The sequence below is a fragment of the Psittacula echo genome (genome assembly GCF_963264785.1).
Source record: "Psittacula echo genome assembly, chromosome: Z".
Taxonomy (NCBI): Eukaryota; Metazoa; Chordata; class Aves; order Psittaciformes; family Psittacidae; genus Psittacula; species Psittacula echo.
This window is the reverse complement of record NC_137742.1, coordinates 15,470,230-15,492,499: the sequence shown is the minus strand read 5'-3', so window position 1 is coordinate 15,492,499 and position 22,270 is coordinate 15,470,230. Positions and strand designations below refer to the sequence as shown.

Below are 22,270 nucleotides of genomic sequence, written 5' to 3'. Positions count from 1 at the left end.
AGGACAAGGGGTAATGGGTACAAACTGGAACACAAGAAGTTCCACTTAAACTTGAGTAGGAACTTTTTCTCAGTGAGGGTGACGGAACACTGGAACAGGCTGCCCAGGGGGGTTGTGGAGTCTCCTTCTCTGGAGACATTCAAAACCCGCCTGGACACATTCCTGTGTAACCTTATGTAGGTGTTCCTGCTCCGGCAGGGGGATTGGACTAGATGATCTTTTGAGGTCCCTTCCAATCTCTAGCATACTGTGGTACTGTGATACTGTGACAGAACAACGGGTTAAAACTTAAACAGGGGAAGTTTAGATTGAATGTAAGGAAGAAATTCTTTACTGTGAGGGTGGTGAGGCACTGGAATGGGTTGCCCAGGGAAGTTGTGAATGCTCCATCCCTGGTGTTCAAGGTGTTCAAGGCCAAGTTGGACGAAGCCTTGGGTGGCATGGTTTAGTGTGAAGTGTCCCTGCCCATGGCAGATGGGTTTGGAACTTGATGATGTTAAGGTCCTTTCCAACCCGAACTATTCTATGATTCTTCTACTTTTTTAGGTCCCCAGTTCAGATCACTGCCACAGAGATTACTTAGCTCTGGTTAATCCTTACTCTTTAGTTCTTCAGAAGCTTTTACTTTTCTATCTGGAAAAGGAAGCTATTCACTTTAATTTTAAGACCTCATAAAAGTCTACTTTTTCCTGACTTAACCTCATTTGCTACTGATATGTTGACTCATATTAGGAAAAAATTCTTCACAGAAAGGGTTGTCTAGTACTGGAACAGGCTGTCCAGGGAAATGGTGGAGTCACCATCTTGTGGATACTTTAAAGAGATGTAGATGTGTCACTTCGAGACGTGGTTTAGTGGTGGATCTGTCAGTGCTAGTTTAACACTTAGACTCAATGATTTTAAGAGTCTTTTCCAACCTGAAAAATTCTATGATTCTGTGAGTAGTTCTGCTGGAGCTACATGGAGCTGCCCACTGGAATGAAATATGTGTGTATTTTGTGAACATGTAAAAGGCTCCATAGGTGATTACTTCGCTGGGTTAAGACTTTGTATTTCTGTCATCTTGCCAGTCACTTCTTCAGCTGCTCTACTGCTATGCCATTTCTCTCTCTTTTCATTCATGATTATTAATTTCAATTGGGTAGCTGGGGACAGGAGTTGTGCCTTTCTCTTTATTTGCCTAGACTATTTTAGATGTTAATGAAGCAAGTAATCAGTATTTTTGACTGTATATAAGGAAGAAGTTCTTTACTGTAAGGGTGGTGAGGCACTGGGATGGGTTGCCCACGTGAATTGTGAATGTTCTGTCCCTGGCGGTGTTCAAGTCCAGGTTGGACAGAGCCTTGGGTGGCATGGTTTAGTGTGAGGTGTCCCTGCCCATGGCAGGGGGCTTGGAATTAGATGATCTTAAGGTCCTTTCCAACCCTAACTATTCTATGATTCTATGATTCTATTACAATTATTTTCTCATTTGTCTGAAAGTTTTGGAAAGAACTTAGGTTTTCCACATCTGCAATTTCTTCTGTTGCTTCTTCTCTGCAGTTAACAGGACCCATCCAAGTCCTTCATCAGGCACGAGCTTGTGTTGACCACAAGGGAGGGAAGAATGAGCTGACTGTCAAACAGGGGGATGAAATTGAAATAATTCGCCTCACAGACAATCCAGAAGGAAAGTGGCTGGGCAGGATAAAAGGATGTTGTGAGTTCTGTTTCTTCCCTGTGGTCCTGAATGTTTTTACTGTAAGATAGCAAACATGTAAGCATTACACCAAGGAGTAGCCTTACCAAGGTTGAGTCATTGGCCGCCAAAGTAAATAATTCCCATAACTCACCCTTCTGTCTTTAGCTGGCATGCTAAGCTTAGTTCATAGTAAGAAGTTATTTTAGAAGATAATATAACATCTACAGACACTAGAATAAATTAGGAAAAATATGTTTGGATCTTCATGGACCTATTGAGAGGTAATTCCATGTCCACCTTCAAATAGTATCACGTAAATAACAAGGATCACTTTTTTTCATGTCTGTGTATTAAAAATATCATAGGTGTTCCTAAAATAGAAGCAGATAATATAGGGCCCTGCTCTAAGTGTTTGTCTTATTCCTATTCCTTATTGATTTATAGATTTTACTTTGTCTGAAATCCAAGATCTGTCTCTAATAACATAAACATCACCGGTGGACCTATGAGCATGATAAGGAGTTTATGATCTGGCTCCTGGGTTATAGCAAAAACATTAAAAGACTGAGCCATAAAATCAATGAAAACTATTAAAGCACTTGCTTGATTTTAAAGAGACTAAAATGACAGTTCAGTAAGACAGTTCACACATGTAGAACTGAACAATACCAGATGAGTACTTTGTAGTGCTGGATGTGAAAAAAAAAATAAATATTAAGGAACAGGAGCATGTCTTACACAAAGAGAGGCTAAGAAAGCCAGGACTGTTCAGCCTGGTGAAGAGAAAGCTCAGGGGGAGATATTATAATTGTTCATAAATATCTAATGAGAGGGTATAAAGAACGTGGAGCCAGGATCTTTCTGTTGTCCCAAGAGAATTGATAGACGCAAGAGGCACGGACTGAAACGTGAAATTCTGTGTGAACATCAGGAAACACTTTTTTACTGTCAAGGTGACCAAGCAAGGGAGCAGGTTGCCAAAAGAGGTGGTAGAGCCTCCCTCCATGGAGATCTCCAAAACCTGATAGGACAGAGTCCTGAGCAACCTGCTTTAGCAGGTCTTACTTGGGCAGAGGAATTGGCCAAGATGATCTCAAGAGGCAAGTTCCAATATCAGCTTTTCTGTGCTACTTTGAAGTTTCATTAATAAGTCTTTTGCATGGATCATTTTGTACACAGCAAAACAAATGTTGGTGAGGGCTGGAAGAAGGGTATTCTCTTGAGCATGTGCAGTCAATTAATTAATACATCATTAATTAATTTACTTTTCATAAACCAATTCTTGCATCAGCAAACCACAAGCTGCACAGGGCTTCTCAGTGACAAGTGTCAATGGTACAGCCAAATTTGTTTCACCGGGTGCCAGTAATGGTCTGTGAAGAAGACCAAACAACAGACGAAAATCAGTTCTGATCATTTAAATAAGACAAAAAAAAAAGTTACAGATCTGGGGAGAAACACAGTAAAAACTGGGTTCACTCAGAAGCAGGGTGGGGGGGAAGATTTTCCATTTTCAGGAAATGCAGAAATATTTTTCACATTCAGAAAAAACCATTCATGCTCTCTTCTATACAGGCAGTACACTTGTCTGAAATTCCTCTTAACATAGAGTTCCCAATCCCAGGCCAACTGCTTTGCTGTAAGTTTCTCCTGATCCATGGCACTCAGGGGTACAACCAGATTTTTTTTACAAAAAACCCAGGCATAAGAGGATAGCAATACAGCTTCAGCATGTCTTCCAACCTGAAGCAAAATCAGTGCAATCAAAGTGTGTCTCCCTTCTAATGCCCTGTCAGAATCTTTATGTCAAGGACTGCCCTAAAACACTCCATGCCACTGCAGTGATACCAAGGTTAGGTGAGAAAGGGGGCTTGCCCAGTCATTCCTGGAATTTGCACAGAATATTCTTCTGCTGTACCTGAGAAACAAATAAAGGTGAAGTTAACTTGACACCAACTGAGGAGGGTTTGGGTGCAGATCTGAGACAGGTCTGAGATTTATACTTGTGTAGACAGATGGAGACCCAAGCTGAGGCTACTTGGAATGAGACATTTCTTTGAAAGTTTTCAAAGATCACATAGAACAATTCAACCACTAATTCTGAACCTTCTGTTAAACACATCCCTTTACCATGAGCTTTAAAACTACCTCTGCATAATTACATGTTTTCATTCATTTAGATGGATACATTAAAACAACCATGGTGGAAATTGATTATGATTCTTTAAGAAGAAAGCAACAACAGCCTACCAGAGCTTCTGTGAAATGTCCAGAGAGTGACCAAGAAGTGTATGATGATGTTGGACAGCAGGACAGTATTAGCAAGTATGTATAAGGAATGAGTGAAAAGGAACCAATGATTCGCCCCAGTCAGCCTAAACAGGGGAAGGTTTACAACAGCAAAGTTGACTTTTGTTACAAAAGAACACTTATTTATATAAGAAACGTGTAACAGCTATTCAGACTGATTTAGTCAGAGGAACAAGAATGGATTCTGGAATCCAGCATCTATAACCACTCATACTCAGGAGAAATCCATACTATCGGAAGAGGACCTAGCAGTCCAAAAGAGAATAAAATGCAAAACATGCAGGATTATAAATCAGATCTGACTTTGGGCTGGCATTCTTTCAGCAGCCAATATAGTTTTGCATCTGATATTTTCCCAGGTTGTTCAGTATCAGTTTTCCTCCCTGCACATCGGTCTCATGGCATTGTAACCTAGCCAGAAGTGTTGCTTTAGTTGTCCCAGGTTTTAGGAAAAACTGAGCATTAGGTACTTCATTGCAGAAGTATCTTTGGCCAACCAGTTTCACTATGGCAAGCATTACAATTAACCACCTCAATGCAAGGAATTCAGAAAATTTATTGAATCCAAAAGCAAACAAGAATATTCACACTGTTATACACTAAAATAACAGTGTAAGGAACTTGGAAGGATGAATGAATGGCTCAGATTCATTAAATCCTTTAAGATGTATTTTGCCATTTTTATCTTCTCTAGTGATGAATAGCATTCTGTTCAGTTCACAAGCATGAGTTGTTGGAAGGTCTGACATACATCAGTATGTTTTGAAAGCATTGTAAGAATGCCATCCTAAAAAAAGCCTATTGATCAAATAGTATTGTTAATATTCCAAAATATTTCTAGTGACTACTAAGGCTGTTGTATTTTAGGATTTCTTGGCACAAGAGTTCAACAAAATATGTAAAAGTCTTAGAAAGGCTCTGACCTGGAAATAATCTCAGCTACTGTGTAACTACCAGGTTTTTTCAATTATTGTTGGAATATTGGGCTAATATGGAATCCTTGAAATGTTAGAAACATGGAGTTAGAGGTAAAGCATCACCCAATGAAAACTAGTTGAGCATTAGGTTTATTTGTTTAACATTTCCTCTCAAGAAAATCCCCTTATAAGGGATTATTCTAAATGATGTGGATGCACTTTTTAGTGTTCAGTCAAATTATATTTTTATCCCCATCAAATTTGAGTTCATGAGTTCCTGAGATCCTTTCCAACATGAAATATCTTATGATCCTAAGTCCTATTTTGTACTTTAGTTTGAAGACAGCAACAAGAATATGAAATATGTTCTAAATATATTAAATCACTATAGCTGTAGACATCAATTTGCATTTCCTTTAAAATGACACTTTATTGAAAATTGCTAACAATTGGAAATTGCTAACAATTACTAACAATTAGGACCAAATGTTCTGCTTGTATGAAAATGCGCACCTTCATTAGCTTGGAATATCTGCTTTGATTTAGGCAAATAGAGAATTTGCTTCACAGATTTACTTATAAAGTACTGTCTTTTACATTAACTAAACATGGTATCGTCAACTGTCTCTCATTCTCCTTTGATTCACTGTGAATGAGATTTTATAATACTCTTTTCTGATTTGTAAATAATTATTCCCAAGAAAAAGATTCAGTATTTTTCCTGCTTTACCTGAACCTACTTAATCTTTCCTCATCTAAGAGCTAGTTTAATTATGAATTAGATGGCACCTTTTCTTTAGCATTAGTGAGAATGTAACTAGCATTTGTCTGTAAGAAACTGGTGTGCATGTGGTGAAAACAGAGAGAGAAAAAAGAACTGGCACATTTAGTTGTTGCCCATACAAAACACACAAGCATGCCTGAGCTTCCAGTGCAGAACCTGTAGTGCTCAATTGGCAATGTAGATGAGTACCAAAGTCAAAATGCTGAGAAGCGGTGGGTGATCAGGGGTTTTTCATTTTCCAAAGGATGACTATTTTTCTCTAAAATGTCTCTCACTTGCTTTTCCAGTAACAGTGCTGGACAAAGTGGATCTGGAAGTAAGTTCTACGTATACTTTTGAGGAGGAATTGTTTCTGCATACCGCTTACCTTCAAATCTGCACTTTCCAAATAAGACAGTAATTATCCATAACCATGCTAAATATTAGCTAACAGGCAACAAACAAGGAAGTATAGTGGCTAAATTCACTTTCTTTCCACCTATGGGAACTTGTGTTGATTCAGATACTGTGAATCAGAAGCATGCCAGAAGATGACAAAACTAATTTCTTTTTGTGAAGGTAAATCATCCCACAAAACAGCACATACATAATCGGCAAAATATTAACATGAGCAAGAGCTTTTGTGCATGAGAAATTTGGTTCTGAAATAGCCAGTAATAATGCCAATTAAAGCTGAATTTTGCTGACAGAGTTAAGTGGAACTTCAGTTTCACTGATACTCTGGAGTCCTAACTGGTATGACTGCAGCTGTTTCACACTGTCAAGAATGCACCTTCAAACAGTTTCCCCTTTGGTAGCACATGTATTTTCGGAAGATTCTCTGTTGATCACAAGAGCACAGCTCATCTTCTCAGCTTAGAGTTTAGATACGAGTCATGGCAGAAGCATCCCCTGGCAGTGCTGAATGAAGTCGCTGCCAGCTAGAGTACAGGTTTCAGTGATTAATCTGGCCAGAGGCTAGAACTGGACATGGAAAATGAGCTAACCCTGCACCGAAAGAGGTGGGGCTGAAAGGTCCGAAGACCAAAAAAAACCAACCAGATACCAAAATGGGGGGCTTACGCTGCATTTGCCTCTTTCTTCTGTGGGTGAGCACAAGATGTCAGTTGTTGAAAGTGTTCGTCTGACATCTTCCATCATCACTAGAGTCACACACGAAAAGGTAAAAGCCATCAGTCATCATAAGGACTGGGCCAAAATTAGCCATTTAGGACTCCATGGAATACAGTGTAAATGCATTCGTTTTTGGTATTCATGCTGTTGTGATTGGCAGTACCACACTTAAATGCTGTGAATGGCATTTCTAACTGGCACAAGTCTAAATCACTGTTTTAATAAATGGGCTGTACTGGTTTACAAAAAGATTCCATTTATAAGGATACTGAACAAGTCGCACACACATCTGACATACTAAAGAGGCCATATATATATATATATGAATATATATATATACATACTGAATACCCTATTCACCAGCATTTAATATAATACATTAATTCATGTTTGATCTGTTGAAGGTATGTTCCCACCTCCTCCTTCTGATAAAGATATTTATGATGGGATAAATGATGAAGATGCTGCAACCAGGTATGGTTTTATATCATTTTGCTTCTTTAGCAGAGCGTTTACATTTCAGTTTATATTAGGAATAATAATTAGCAAATATTAGGATGATCAGCGATACATATATTGCCGGATATATATCAGGATGGGTTCATGAAGCAAAGAAAAAGGCTCTTTGGTCTTTTGGAGTGGTTTTGTTTTGTAATTAATTTTGATACGTCAGCAAAAGCAGCTGCAGTCATGAAAATCCACAAATTCCCAACTAGATAGAATAGCTCTGAAGTGAGAACAATAAAGTAAAAAGGTAGCTTTTGGAGCAGCAACATGAAAACAGTAAGCCACTAGATTAATATCTAAACCTACAAATACATCTCAATATCTACTAATGATGTGACATATATAATTATAGTTCTGCATTTTAGCGTTTAGTATTTAGATAAGAGTCCTCACCTTGTGGTATAGACATCGTTGCCATTAATGAGAATTATGTGCATCAATGGAGAATTTAAACTGGACCTTTTAAAAAGAATGTTACATTTTACATTGTGATAATTGCATCCATACTCCAAAGGTCTGTATCGCAGGATGAAGATAAGAATGGTTTCTGGTCCTGGGGAATCTTGAAGAGGCTAAAAGTCAAAGATGACAAAAAGAAAAGTGTACGAGAAAAACCAACCAAAGTCAATGTGGCAGAAGATAATGGAAATTTGTTGTAAGAGTCTGACAGGAAATCACAGTGCACATTAACTAATTAAAAAAAAATTGATCACACGCTACTAACATGTTCTTACAGCAACCTAATGAATCATGCATCAAATTGCAGCTCAGGATGATACTTCTCTGCAAAAACACTGATCTCCTTTCTTTTCACGTCTATAATACAGATATTTGCTTAATAAGCTGCATTTGTTGCATAAGTCTGGTAATTAAAATTGCCTTTTTTTTTTTTTTTTTTTTTTTTTCTGGTGAAGAGTGCCAAAATAATGCATCATCTGGTGATGTAAGTTTGCTGTATCCTCAGTTTAAATGTACTTTGCTCACCAGTACAATGTATCTGAGACAAACTGGCAAACCTAGTGCCATAATCCAAATTTTAAGAATATTGTGTTCAACAGAATAATGCAAAAATTGTCTTTTACCCATCTTGCCTACAGGTTAAATAAGCAACTGCTGGTTTTACCACCATCTTCTCTCATTCGGTTCTGAACCATTTTCCTTTGATTTAGTGGTAAAAATCCATTTAGTCTATAAGTATTGCTGGTGTCAGCAGAGCTTCAAAATGTCTGGAGATTACTTGGAGCCCTTGTTGAAAGTTTTTTAAATTACTTAAATGATGCAAAAGCCTATTAATGTGATATAAATACTTAATGAGCACCTTTTTTTTTACAGCATGCCTCCTTCAACAAAGCAGTTTGGAAAAGGTAATTAACAGCGTATTTTTCAGTCTCCATATTGATTCCCAATCTTTTTTTTTTTTTTTTTTCTTTTTTTGTATACATTACTCTGTATTATGCTGGTCACAAAAATACATTTAAGGAAGGAAACAGGATTTCCCATTGCCTACCCAGTTCCAGTAAACAAATTTCAAATATTGTGACTGATTTGTCTAGAGATGAAGAGATACATATACATTGCAAGCTCTCTGGAAAACAATTTAATGTATTTTTTTAAGAAGCTGTGATTTTTCTATGTGAGATTTACATTATTTTGTTTTATTTGACATTAGTATGAAAAGCTAGTTTTGGAAAGAAGTACTTAATGCAAGACTTTAAAAGAGATGCTTGTTGCTATTTTTATCACTTATAGTGTCTTTGTGTGAGAATATATACTCGCAAATATCAGCTCAGCCTTGAAATGAAAAGCAAGTTCTTACAATTTTTGAGGCTTTTTCTAGAACTGAGTTCTAAACCTTTTATTTCCCACTGTGATTTTTCTAGCCGTTGATTTGATGAGTTCAACAATTGCTTCCTCTCTACAAATATGTTAAATGTGATTCAAAGTATATTCTTGGGTAAGAGTTCTTTTCACCGCTTTGGCATTGCAAGATGGTCTAAACCCTAACATATATGTGACTTATATCCACTGCTAAGCAACGCTGCATTGACCACAGTGTTATGGAGGTGCCTGTGTGTACATTAAAATCAAACTCCAAAAATATACTTTGATGAAATACGGTGGGAAATGGACTCATTAAAATGAAGATTAAAGGCTATTAAAATAGCCAACGTGCTAAAACTTGCCTCAGCATCAAAAGATTAAAATATCAGTGAATACCTATTATTATTAATGAAGAGTCTTCTGAAAAGGTTGGCAGGTGTGTGTTTTTCACAGTACATTGTGGAAAACAGAGAAGCCACAGTTACTATAGAAAGTAAACGGCTACAGTGCCGTAGATTGTAACACAATGTATTCACTACTCAAGGACTGCATAATGATTTTCCATTCTTTTAAAAACTTTTGTTTCAGATTGTGGAGACAATGATGTTTATGATGACGTAGATTCTTCAGACTTTTCTCTTCCCCTGCCTGACCTCAAGCAAAAGAAAATGGAAATCTCTCCCCTGATTAGAAATCTGTAATACACTGAAAAACATTTTCAAAGTATTTACTACAGGCACATTGCTACTAATGCATGCTTTATTCGGTGTTGTTTAGTTCTCATGACTCTACTGTTGACAATGGAGGTTGAATATTCCCTGCTTCCATTTCAGAGTGAAATAATAATTAGACTACAGAAAAAATAAGCATGCATTGAATTTCAACAAATCTAGTCCCTGATGGACAAAAGGTAGAAATGAATGCATGGCCTAATAGTACTTTGTTGTAGATTTTCTGCATGTAGTTATTTTCCTATCAGAATCTGGGGACTGATACGATAAGTACTTGATTTAAGCTGCTGCAATGTTTTAAGAGAAAAGCAGACAATGTGCTGTATGAAACACATATAGCAGTGTAAAGTTCAGCTTGGAGAACTTCTATCCCTGTATCAGGAAGTTATGGCCATCTCTGGAGCACAGACGTGTTATAAGTACAGATGCATCTATGGAAATGACTGCAACATGTCACATTCTGTTGTACTAACTCCGTTCAGGTGGAGCTAAAGTGTGCACTACAATAGTCTAGTCTGGAGGCATTAAAACAGAGATAGCTCTTTGAACTCAGTATACAAAGGAAAAGATATAGCCTTCCTAAGCCAAATCTAGGTTAGTTCACACAGAGACATACATTCATTATCAGTGAAACTGTCATCTGCAACTCCTAAAGAGATCAGGAAGGATCAAAAAGTAGGGTCAGAATTTGAACTCCCATGTATGGCATCAGGAGTTAGGGTACGAAACCCTTCCATGCTCTCTGGCGTAAGTCAACAGGATCGGGGATGTGGAAAAAACAACTGAACTTGAAATGGGTCATGTAATGCAGATTCTCTTGTGTAGCAAGGTCTTCTATGGGCACATAGAACTAACACAGCTATTGTATGAAAGGCCACGAGGTTCCAGCTGCCTCCACAATGGGACGTGTTATTCAGGCTATTATCCAAAGATACATAGACTTCACAAAATTTGCTCCTTGCCTAGTGATTCTAAAGTGATGGGTATAATCTATCTAATCTATTTTTGGTAGATTTAAAGTTCTTATTGCTGTAGCAGCTAGAAATGTAAAATAATTTTCCATATTCACTTATGTGATAGATATACTAACATCAGAACTCACTAAAAGAGAATACTAAGAAAGACAACCCCAACTTTATATTTCTTTTGAAATCAAATCTGTATTGCATTACCTATATTAATTTTGTAGAGTAGCAAAAACATATGAAACACACCTGAAGGCAAATGCATTTTCAATAAATTATCAAAAAGTTTGTCAATACCTCAGATGTATTGTTAATTTAGTTTTTATTTGTAACCTCTTATTTTAGTTCATCAAAATCAGCAAGGCTTGGAAAATACAAATCGGATGAAAAAGATGCACAGAAGTTTAAAAATATGGAAAGAGAAGAGAAACAGTTCAGAAAAAAGTTCAAAGTAAGTTTTGTTCACATAAAATATAAATACTAAAATATCTGTATTGTATCCTCTAATTTGCATCCCTTAATTTGCCAGTAATCAATTATTTTGCCTTCAAATGTAAAGTGTTAGTATTTGTAATAATAGTTACCTGAGTATTTATAAGTCCAAATGCAAGCATGGGCACATTCTACATAGCATAAGCAATCTTTTGCCTTATTTTCGAAAATTAACTAATAAGTGGGAATATATTGGTCTAAGAAATGCATGATCATAAGTTTTATGTTGATCATTTTTAATCAGCATCTCTTTATTTTATTTTTGCAGTTTGAAGGTGAAATTAAAGTTATGTACTCTACCACAGCAGTCCAGCATTTGCCCCAGAGAAGGTGGGGATCTAAAGACTTACAAGTTAAACCAGGGGAGTCTCTTGAAATTATAGAAAGTACAGATGATACCAAGGTCCTGTGCAGGAATGGAGAAGGAAAATGTAAGTTTTATTAAAAAGCTGTAGTATAAATCAGATTATTAGAGCATGATTGGGTCAAGTTGCGTAAAAAATTCTCTACCCTGACATACTAAAGCAGAGTTTAGTATTTGTCCTTTTTATTGCCTGCTGGTTGACAAGAGGCAAATTCTTGTTATTTTATTGCTTTAATATAGGATTGTCTTAAAGCAATTAAAATTCCAACAGACGAGAGATACTAAATGAAAGAAAAAATACAACTTAGTTATGTAAATCCTGCTTTGCATCAACTTAGATTAGCAGATGATTTTGTTGCTTCTGTCTCTATTTGCCAAAAAGAGCATAGCTATAATACCTCACAGAAACTAGTAAAAGTAAAATCCTTGCTGCACCTCTGGGAAACATTTGCCCATTGATTGCAGCCAAGGGAACATCAGTAACAATATTCTTACTTTGGAAGCTTAATCTTTCCAAGAAGCTGTGTGGGAAACTGCTTAGGAGTCTTTCCTCCACCCCCTAGCTGGTTCAAGGCATGCCTGCTTGTCAGGGGAGCTGCACAAGGTCATCTAGTATTTCTTCGAAACCCTTGCCTGGGGCCTGCATTGGCAGAACTTTTTGCATTTTTGAAGAAGTTTGGACTATTTACTGCTGGTTTCAATTTATCAATGTGTTTCTGTTATTTTTCAAATCTCCTAATAAACTCACTGTGTAGGAAGACTGCATCCAAAAGAGAAGAATTCTCCTATTCCCTGTACTTTTTACCTCTGACCAATGTAATGACTGTACAATGCTATGCACCTCTCAAGGAGATACAGTCGCTTTCCTTCTATTTTTCCCCACTTTGTACTCATCTGTTACAATCTGGATTATAGCCTTCTTCTTGGCAGGCCTGCAGCGTGAAGGAGAATTTCTTGCATGACAACCCATATGATTTTCAAAATATGGGCTACACTAGTGTAGCCACATCCCAAAGTGCAGCTTTCACTGCTGCATTTTTTGAATTAAGCTAATAACAAAGTAGAAAGTAGTTCATGTCTGCTGTTTCCCTCACAGTCTTCAAAGCCTTTCAAACAGTGACAAGAGTGACTGCTTTGCTATGCATAAAAGAGCAAAACAAATAAAAATATCCTCCCTGGAAACCTCTGAATAGATCTCTTGTCAATTTTCACATTCATTAGTGAAGTTTGAATCCTACTTTAGTTAAGTGCCTACGGTTTCAGTTATTTTCTCTAGTTGCACTAGTTTCTCATATCTTAAAGATATGATTTTACCTTTTGAAAGTCAAATAGATGGAAAGTCAACAATTAAAGATGTTTTTGTTATTTCTTGAACATGAATTCTTGTGCTACAGACCTTTCACCAGCTCTGTTGCTCTTCTCTGGACCCGCTCCAGCACCTCAATGTCTCTCTTGTAGTGAAGGGCGCAAAACTGAACGCAGAATTTGAGGTGCAGCCTCACCACTACCCAGTGCAGGGGGATGATCACTGCCCTGGCCCTGCTGCCACACTATTGCTGATACAGGCCAGGATGCTGTTTGCTTTCTTGGCTGCCTGGGCACAATCTGGATCATGTTCAGCTCTGTCAGTCAGCACCCCCGTGTTGTATTCTACCCAGCAGCTTTCCAGCTACACTCCCACAAGCCTGTATCATTGCATGGGGTTGTTGTGACCCAAACGCAGGACACAGAACTTTGCCTTGTTGAACGTCATACCACTGTCCACAGCCCATTGATCCAGCCTGTCCAGATCCCTCTGCAGAGCTTCCATATCCTCCAGCAAATCAACACTCCCACCTATCTTGATGACATCTGCACATTTACTGAGGATGCACTGGATGCCCTCATCTAGATCATCACTAAACATATTCAACAACACTGGGCCTAATGCCGAGCCCTGAAGGACACCACTAGTGACCAACCGCCAACTAGATGTGACACCATTCACCACCACTCTTCAGACTCAGTCATGCAGCCAGTTTCCAACCCAGCAAAGAATCCTTCTGTCCAGGCCATGAGCAGCCAATTTCTCTGGGAGAATGCTGTGGGAGACAGTGTCAAATGCTTTACTTATATCCAAATACACAACGCTCACAGCCTTTCCCTCATCAACCAGGCAGGTCACCTTATTGTAGAAGAAGATCAGGTTGATCAAGCAAGACCTGCGCTTCATGAACGCATACTGACTGGGCCTGATCTCTCTGTTTTCCCACACGTGCTTTATGACGTTACTCAGGGTTACCTGCTCCAGGACCTTCCCTGGCACAGAGCTCAGGTTGACAGGCCTATAGTTGCCGGGATTCCTTCCTGCCCTTTTTGTAGAGAGGCGTCCTGTTGGCCAACCTCCAATCCTCTGGGATCTGCCCACTAGACCAGGACTGCTGATAGATGATGAGGAGTGGCTTAGCAAGCTCCTCTGCCAGCACTTTTGGGTGGAACCCATCTGGCCCCGTAGACTTGTGTATGTCTAAGTGGAGCAGGAGGTTGCTAACCGTTTCTTCCTGAATTATGGGTACTTGAATCAGCTCCCTGTCTCTGTCATCCAGTTCAGAGAACCGAGTACCCTGGGGATGGCTGTGTGACTATTAAAGACTGAGGCAAAGGCAGTATTAAGTACCTCAGCCTTGTCCTCATCCTCAGCCACTAGGTTTCACCCAGTATCCAGCAGAGGATAGAGGCTCTCTTTGGCCCTTCTTTTATTGTTGATATATTTGAAAAAGCATTTTTTATTATCTTTGATGTCAGTGGCCAGATTTAGTTCCATCTGTGTTTTTGCCTTTCGAACTTCCTCTCTACACAACCTAACAACATCCTTGTACGTTTCCTGGGGTGACAGTCCCTTCTTCCAGAGGTGATAGATTCTTTTTCTTACCCTGAGCTCCAGCACTATTTCCCTGTTCAGCCAGGCTGGTCTCTTCCCCAGCAGTTTGTTTTTCAGCACATACCGCCTGCCACTCCTGCACCTTAAGGATTTAATTCCTGAAGAGTGTCCAGCCTTTCTGGACCTCTTTGTCCTTCAGTAATGTTTCCCAAGGAATTCTGCCAACCAGTGTCCTAAATAGGCTGAAGTCAGCTCTCTGAAAGTCTAAGGTGGAGATTTTGCTGACCTTCTTCCTGACTTCTCCAAGGACTGAAAATTCAATCATTTTGTGATCACTTTGCCCAAGATGGCTCCAACCATCACTCACAAGTACTTCTCTGTTTGGAACAGCAAATCTAGCCAGGCATCCCCCCTAGTTGGCTCACTCACCAGCTGGGTTAGGAAGTTATCTTCCATACTCTCCAAGAATCTCCTGGATTGTTTCTTCTCTGCTGTGTTCCACTTCCAGCAGACATCTGGTAGGATGAAGTCTCCCACGAGAACAAGGGCAGATGATCATGAAACTTATCCCAATTGTTTGAAGAACACTTTATCTATAGCTTCATCCTGGCTAGGTGTCCAGTCTTAAACAGAAGGTAATGCAGGTCAGTGTCAGATAAAATACGATCACATAGAATTAATGTCTTTCTAGGCAACCTTCCGGTCTAGCAGAAGACAGAGGTTTTCCTTAAAAGGCAATGTCTTTAATGCATTATGGCCTTCACATAGCAAATTGCTAATCTACTTTATATATAGCACATTCTGGAAAAAAACCCCACCCTTACTTACATTTGAGATTTACAGCAGTATCTGATATCTACCTATTTTAAGGTGGAAATACACCAAGTTAAAATGAATTATGCAAATATTTCTTTATGAAGAAAAGCAGTATATAAGAATTAGTTATTTATTACAATTTGCAGGACTATTAGGGATATTAGTCTTGCCAGATAATTTTTTTCAATATTCCATACAGGAATCATAGGACATTTCACATTGGCCATTCAAAGATTGCCAATATGACAACTTTGGGAACAGCACTAGCTCATTGTGACTGATGCCAATTTGCAAGGGAAGGTTTCCTCTATTAGTAAATATCTTGAAAAGTGCAATTTCAGTTAGAACAAAATTAGGGCTTGTATGTGAAAAAGGCTTAACACAAAATATGAGATTATCTGGACATTATTATGCATTTATATTAAAAGAAAAAAAAAAAAAAAAAGAGAGAGAGACTTAAGAGACTTTCATGTCTTGTGTATCAGAAAAGAAAAATTCCTTAAGGTAAAACTATAAGATCTGGAGATTCAGCTGGACTGACTTGAAGGATTGCCACAAGAAATATTAGCAGAAAACTAATACTTTCTATACTATATAATGGTTCTTCTAAGTACATGGAGCAGTATCGCCTCCAGGAATTAAAGGAAATGTACAAGTCAGGCTAACATATTTATTCTAAAACCTATGTATTGTGTATGAACTACTAAAACCTGACATTTTAGTGTGACCACGTAAGCCTCCTAATGAATAAAAGAAGGAAACTTATATAGTAATTTCAAATATAACACAAGATCACATTTCTCATTTTAGCATTGTCCTAATTTTGTATCAACATACTGATGTTTACCTACAAATATGTAATTACTGTTGCAGCTTTCTCTTTGCTTGTATGTTACATCAACTGATAAATATGTCTGTAGATCTCTTTTACCAAAGACAGCAAGCATTTCTTTCAAGATGTTAGATATATTGATGAACATATGCAGTTTTATCTGATTTAATTAGTAATGCAGCAGAGTAATAAAATATTTCACTAGTGAGCAGCTTTTCTAAGGTATTTCCATTATCTATATAAAGAGCTCTTATTGATATAATACAGTCAATGATTAATTGGTGTATACATCTTGAAAGACATTTTGTCCTATATACATATTTCTGGGTTTTATTATTATAAATAATATGAGGTTATTATTATACCACATTTTTGTGCCATAATTCATGAACTGTACTTTACTTTGTGTTAATAGATATTATTTCAAACCTCTATCATGCAACCAGGAAACTAAAATATAAGATGAAAACCTAATCTCACACAAACTGTATTACTATTTCCTCCTTTCAGCACTAATTTTGTACACAATGGAAACTACTGCAACAAAACAAGAGAAATGAGATTTTATGAATATGTGAGGTACCTGGCACAGTAGTCATCTAACTATATTTGGAGCCATTGTAGTATTCTGATTCCCTATCTAAGGCACCAAGCCATGTTAAACAAGCAAATAATGATTAAAACTAAAATTGGACATAGCATAATTTTCCTCAAGTATATACCTATTTTTCGTTGTTATCCACCTGTTATGTCTTTCTGTCTGAAACAGCTAAAAGAGAAAAACTGTATTTCACTACTGCTAGCAATGGAATAACACAAATATTTAACTAAATACATATATATTTCAATTTTACAGATGGCTATGTTCTGAGAAGTGATTTAGTTCAGAAGTAAGTACAAAGTTATCTATTTGAAAAAATTTGTTGTAACACTCAATTTTGTTCTAAACTGTTCATTAAATAAAACTGAAATGTAGTTATTTTAGTGTGTCATTCTAGTGTTGCAAATTCATTTATTTTAATGGAGTTTAGATTTTTCAGGAATTAGTCACACACATCCATGTTGGAGATTTTCCAGGGCTCCATTCCTCATTGCTTAACCATAAACTCTGGTTTAAATCAGGAAAAATTACACAAAATAAACATTATTAGTACTAGAATCTATGGATTCTAGTATACTATGAACGGTATGTTACTAGGATTAAGTGTATTGATTCCATTTTCAACTGTTTAACTAACATTGACCAATTTTTTTTAGGTTTAATATTATTTCAGTCTCATTGGGATTGAGCAGATTTGGCTCAGTGTTGCTCCAAATAATTGCATGGAGTTCAGCACTTAGGTTCTAATTCAAAACTCTCACCAGACAAAGTCTTTCCATTTCCTTCAATGGGCGTTATGTTAGACCCTTAAGCACCAAATCAGACGTCACTTTTAGAATTTAGGCCTGCAAACACTTATACACCCATTTCTTATGCATATAAATAGCCTTATTGGCTTCCATGGGCCTATTCATGTATCTGAGTGGCATATTGTAAAAATTCACGGAGCATGTATCATTTATCAACATTACCTAAATTCATTAACTAAATAGCTGCTACTCCAGAACCATTATGGCAGTGCCAAATACAGAAACAAATAAGAATTTCAAGGGCATAATGATTTTTTTTACTCATCTTTTCTGCTTTTCATTTTTTAAAAAATCAGTAAGCAATTTAATTATTTTATGGCAGTATCTCTATGAGTTTGTTAGAATAGCTACTTAAAAGCTCAGTCAAAAAACTTTTAATAAAAAAAGCCTTGCATGTCAGAAATGTATCCAACTCTACCCTCTACTGAAAATCTTTTGACATTACCGTCTTGTTCAACACAGTACTGTTACCACAAAGATTGTAATTTCCTAATTAGCTAATTAATTATTTCATATCAGTACGCTATTTTGCACCATATCAGTACGCTATTTTGTAGCTGCATGCAAGTAGTAATATCAACCCAAATCATTGTGTGATTCTATGGTCTGATGTCTCAATTTTTTACATACATTATTTTTCTTTTTTTGATTTACAGTGATGGAGAGATTTACGATGATATTGGTGATGGTATGTTGAACATTTCAAACAATACAATAACAGTATTCAATTACACCAAATAACTTTATTCTTGAGTTGAAATACTATATAATACTAATATTTTTGCATTTTATTTCCATTGCAGATTGCATCTATGATAATGACTGAGGCAGAATTTTATTCAAGTAAGAGGTTCATTGAAGATCAAAATCTATTTCAGACTTGCTAATTGTGAAAGCAAGAGAAGTCACTAAAGCTGATTACAAGTTAACTCAGTTACATTCTTACAAATGTACAATTAATCTTTTTTTAGGATTTCAGGGTTCTTGCATTCCTTGCTTTGTATGACATTTGAATTGCCATTTATCTAAGCAATTAAAATTCAGGGAATATGAGCTAAAGTTAAGGTTACCATATTCCACCTTCTTTCCACATTTATGATAGTCCACGTAAAAACACTTTTTCAATTAGCTATACCCAGAGAGACCAGTTCAGGTCTATGAAGCATACAGATGACAACAAGCCCTGGGAACAGGTTTTACTCTGGCTCTGGTCTATTAAATACCAGAGACTCCTACTCTGGGGAGGACAGTATCCTGAAAAGAAATGCTTCCTTTAGTGATAACATCCTGTTGTGAAAACAGGAAATCAAAAGTGGGCATCAGAGAAGACAATACATTGCTGACCTGCCATTCCAACTGCAGTAGTGTTAGCTACGCTGACATGTACAGCCATGTACCATTATTGCTCAAGTTTCTTTTTCTGTGTTGTACTAATGGTAGAATATCATTTTCTAAGGTTCATTTGACCATTCTGTAAGTACTTTTTGACTAACAGTAAATTACTAACAATGCTATCTGTCTTACATACAGCACTCTGAGATATAAACCATAGAACAGCACAGTATAGACTATAGATTATAGTATAGCATTGCTCAAAATATATTCAGAACATTTAGGTTAAGATTTAGTTCCTGTTTAGTTTGTTGCTGTTGCCACTATAGTAATTTAGGCATTAAAATGGACCTATAAACTGATGACAAATTGATTGGAAATAACTTATACATTAAATATATATTTTGATAATACTTTTTTCATCTAAGTACTGTATTTTAGACTTGGCTGAATGAGAATATAGAAACAACATTTATTCCTAAGAATCATTGTGATGATGTTCTCTGAATGAGCAAGTAGCAAACGAAAGTAAAATGAAAAATGAATCATAATAATAAATATCACTTTGCACTTACATATCCGAACTCACTGGAAATCCAAAGACAGTTATAGTGAACTCTCAGTAAAGAGGGTGAGCATGCGCAGAAAATGGAACATATACTTTTAATGTGTGATGCTTTCTCTGTAGTGCAAGATCATCAAAACCCTGTAATAATCAGTGTGGCTGGATCAGTGTAAGCAAATCCTCTTGATAATCAAGTCTCCTATAATCCTCAAGGGAAGTAAAGTACACTGTGCAAACCAGTGCAATGTAGCAAAACTAGCAAGTTCAGCTTATAAACACAAAATTTTTGGCTCTGTTGAAGTCAGTGAGTTTTGGTCTTACCTTCAGTGGTGCTGAGATTTCATCTTACACAAGTGCCTTTCACTGACAGTTCAAAATACAGTAAATCTTGAAGGAGGTATAATGCTATGGGGATATCAAACTTAATTAACAGTTAATTTTAACTGTTGAGATAGTAGCCTATAAGCTGTTTTATACTGTATTTAAAATCACTTATAATACACTGAAAAGCTATATGCAAACTTGAGATTCCTGTTCCATATTTGTTATTCAAACCAGCATCCAGGCATAGAAATACCAATTTTCTGTGTAAACATCAGCACCAGCACCCAAATTTTAAAAATTGCTTTATTATATGGAGTGCAGTGAATGCATTTGGTTATTTCACTATATTGCTGCTGGTGGTTTATTTATTTTTCAAGGGCATTCAAGAGGGTATCCTCATCAAAGTGGTGATACACCAAAGAACTGAGAAAGAAGGCAGACATTTAGAAATACGCAACCACTTATTAGTTTTACACGGTTAGTTGTAGCAAAACAGTCTGTGTTAAATTCTAGCATATATGCCCGATCTTGGTTTAGTTTTAACTGATAGTAAATTTCACGTGTTGCACTAAGACCAACAAAGAAACTTCCCTTCTGAGAATAGTTTATCTATCTTGTATTAAGACTTCAGTAGAACACAAACGTCTTTTGTTCCCCTGAAAAAGAAGTGAACTTTATTCTTTGTGAGATTTTTCAGTCATATATTTTTAATAGCTTTTAATGTTCTTAGCCTTGATGTGCTGTAGGTACCATGTTTCCTTACTGAATATATTGACTGAATTTGTCATACGATACATCAAATAATGAAAAGAAATAATCATAAGATTCTTTGAGCTAAAAATCTGTGTATTGTTTGTGCAGATCAAATATCATGTGGTTGTTACAGGGTGTATAAATGTATTTAAAAGGTACTACACACTGAAAAATTACTGCATTGTATATTTTTTCTTTTCATTATTTTACCAACTTTGTTAACTGGATTCATTTTTTTTCTCTCTTCTTAATAAAAATGTGCTTTTTGACAAGAAATATGGGTGCACTATTTTCTGCCAAAGTAGAACAACAGCTGAACAGTAACTTCTGAAAATTATCACCGAGCGGCTAGCAGAGTGAAAACCAACTTTATTGGCAGCATAACTACAATACGGCATTTCTTTGTCAGTAATTACTATCCAAAAAGTGAAATGTAAGCAGAAAATCTTCCAGGCAGAAAAATCTATACTTAGGCAGTTTAATAAAGTTAGTATTTTAAGGTCTTCTCACCTGTAATTTATTTTGTTATCTTTTGAAGAACATAAAGAAAGAAAAGGAAAACTGTTCTCTCTGGTTATTTTTCCCTCCCCAGACTCGGTCTGTAATCCTGGAGTATTTGGCTTTGCCTGCTAAAACATTCAGCAGTGAAAACATCAAAATATTGACACAAAAATTAGACTTCAGCATGAACACCACAGCTATGGTAAACAGAGATGTTTTCATCTGTGTTTTACCTCTATGCTGCACCAGTAAACAAGCTAAGCAAAACCAAAACTGGGAGTGCAATAAAGGCTTCTCTAATTCAGGAGCTTTAGAGCATTTCTCTGCTGTTAGCACGGGCTCTGGACTGCAGGAATGCAGCTGATCTCCTGTTCATTCCTGTGTAAGAGGTTTATATTCCTGATCCACATAATTGCAGATCCCCTGGCTACTTCTCCCACTGTAGTAACAAAACTCCTCTATGTGAGATCTTGTTGCACAATCCACCTCAGCTGTGAAGATCAGTGCTTTAGTGAGGGAAGGAAACTCAGTGGAGGAACCTAGATTTACTGTGTGTGAATTATATTACCCCTCACCACAACATTACTTCATGACAGCTATAGGCGTAAGTATGTTTGTGTGTACACATATGTGTATCTCTGGATGTGTATATTTTCTGTCAAGTAAAACAACCTCTGAGGAAACTAATGGACCTTTAGAAGGACTTCTGTACAGCAGCTCCAGACCATGTCACATAGAAAAGCTTTTGCACGTAGCTTTTCTACAAAGTGAAGCACTCAAATGCTAGGAGGTGCAAGAAATTAGTTTGTATTTGCACAGCTTCCGCTCTGCATCCTTGTGGATGTGTCTTTAACTATGTGCACAGTCTATAATTACATGAGGTCTCAGTACTTTTTTCCACAGGATTCCTGCCTCATTTAGTGCATGGCCTGGATGAAAGTTAACAGAAAAGGCAGTTGTTCAGCCCTGCTTATACAGTTTTTGGACACTCCTCTATTTAGTGCAAATCTTCCCAAGCCCATGCTGCACCCAGAATTAGCTTCTTATGGCATTCATCACAATGATATCTCAGATTTCCTATGAATAGTAACAGATTTATCATGAGAGAGGAAAATATTTTATCCCTGTTTTTGGTGTATGAAAGCAAGGCACAAACAGAAAACAATTTGTGGCACATATCCATTAATCCTGG

The 22,270-nt window shown here is 37.0% G+C and overlaps 1 protein-coding gene across 2 annotated transcripts in view; it reads left to right on the top strand.

Annotated features, from left to right (window-relative positions):
• Positions 1-20,914, top strand: part of FYB1 (FYN binding protein 1) — a 52,837-nt gene extending 31,923 nt beyond the window's left edge. The window contains exons 8-19 of one of the 2 annotated variants that reach the window (XM_080637375.1): positions 1,543-1,699; positions 3,862-4,006; positions 5,980-6,008; positions 7,210-7,279; positions 7,827-7,967; positions 8,645-8,676; positions 9,722-9,830; positions 11,175-11,280; positions 11,590-11,752; positions 17,050-17,083; positions 18,260-18,291; positions 18,407-20,914. In XM_080637375.1, coding sequence (XP_080493501.1) covers positions 1,543-1,699; positions 3,862-4,006; positions 5,980-6,008; positions 7,210-7,279; positions 7,827-7,967; positions 8,645-8,676; positions 9,722-9,830; positions 11,175-11,280; positions 11,590-11,752; positions 17,050-17,083; positions 18,260-18,291; positions 18,407-18,429 — 1,041 coding nt within the window. In that variant the 3' untranslated portion in view covers positions 18,430-20,914. The remainder of the gene's footprint in view (positions 1-1,542; positions 1,700-3,861; positions 4,007-5,979; positions 6,009-7,209; positions 7,280-7,826; positions 7,968-8,644; positions 8,677-9,721; positions 9,831-11,174; positions 11,281-11,589; positions 11,753-17,049; positions 17,084-18,259; positions 18,292-18,406) is intronic. The other variant, XM_080637376.1, reaches the window with a different exon arrangement.
• The last annotated feature ends 1,356 nt before the right edge of the window (positions 20,915-22,270 follow it).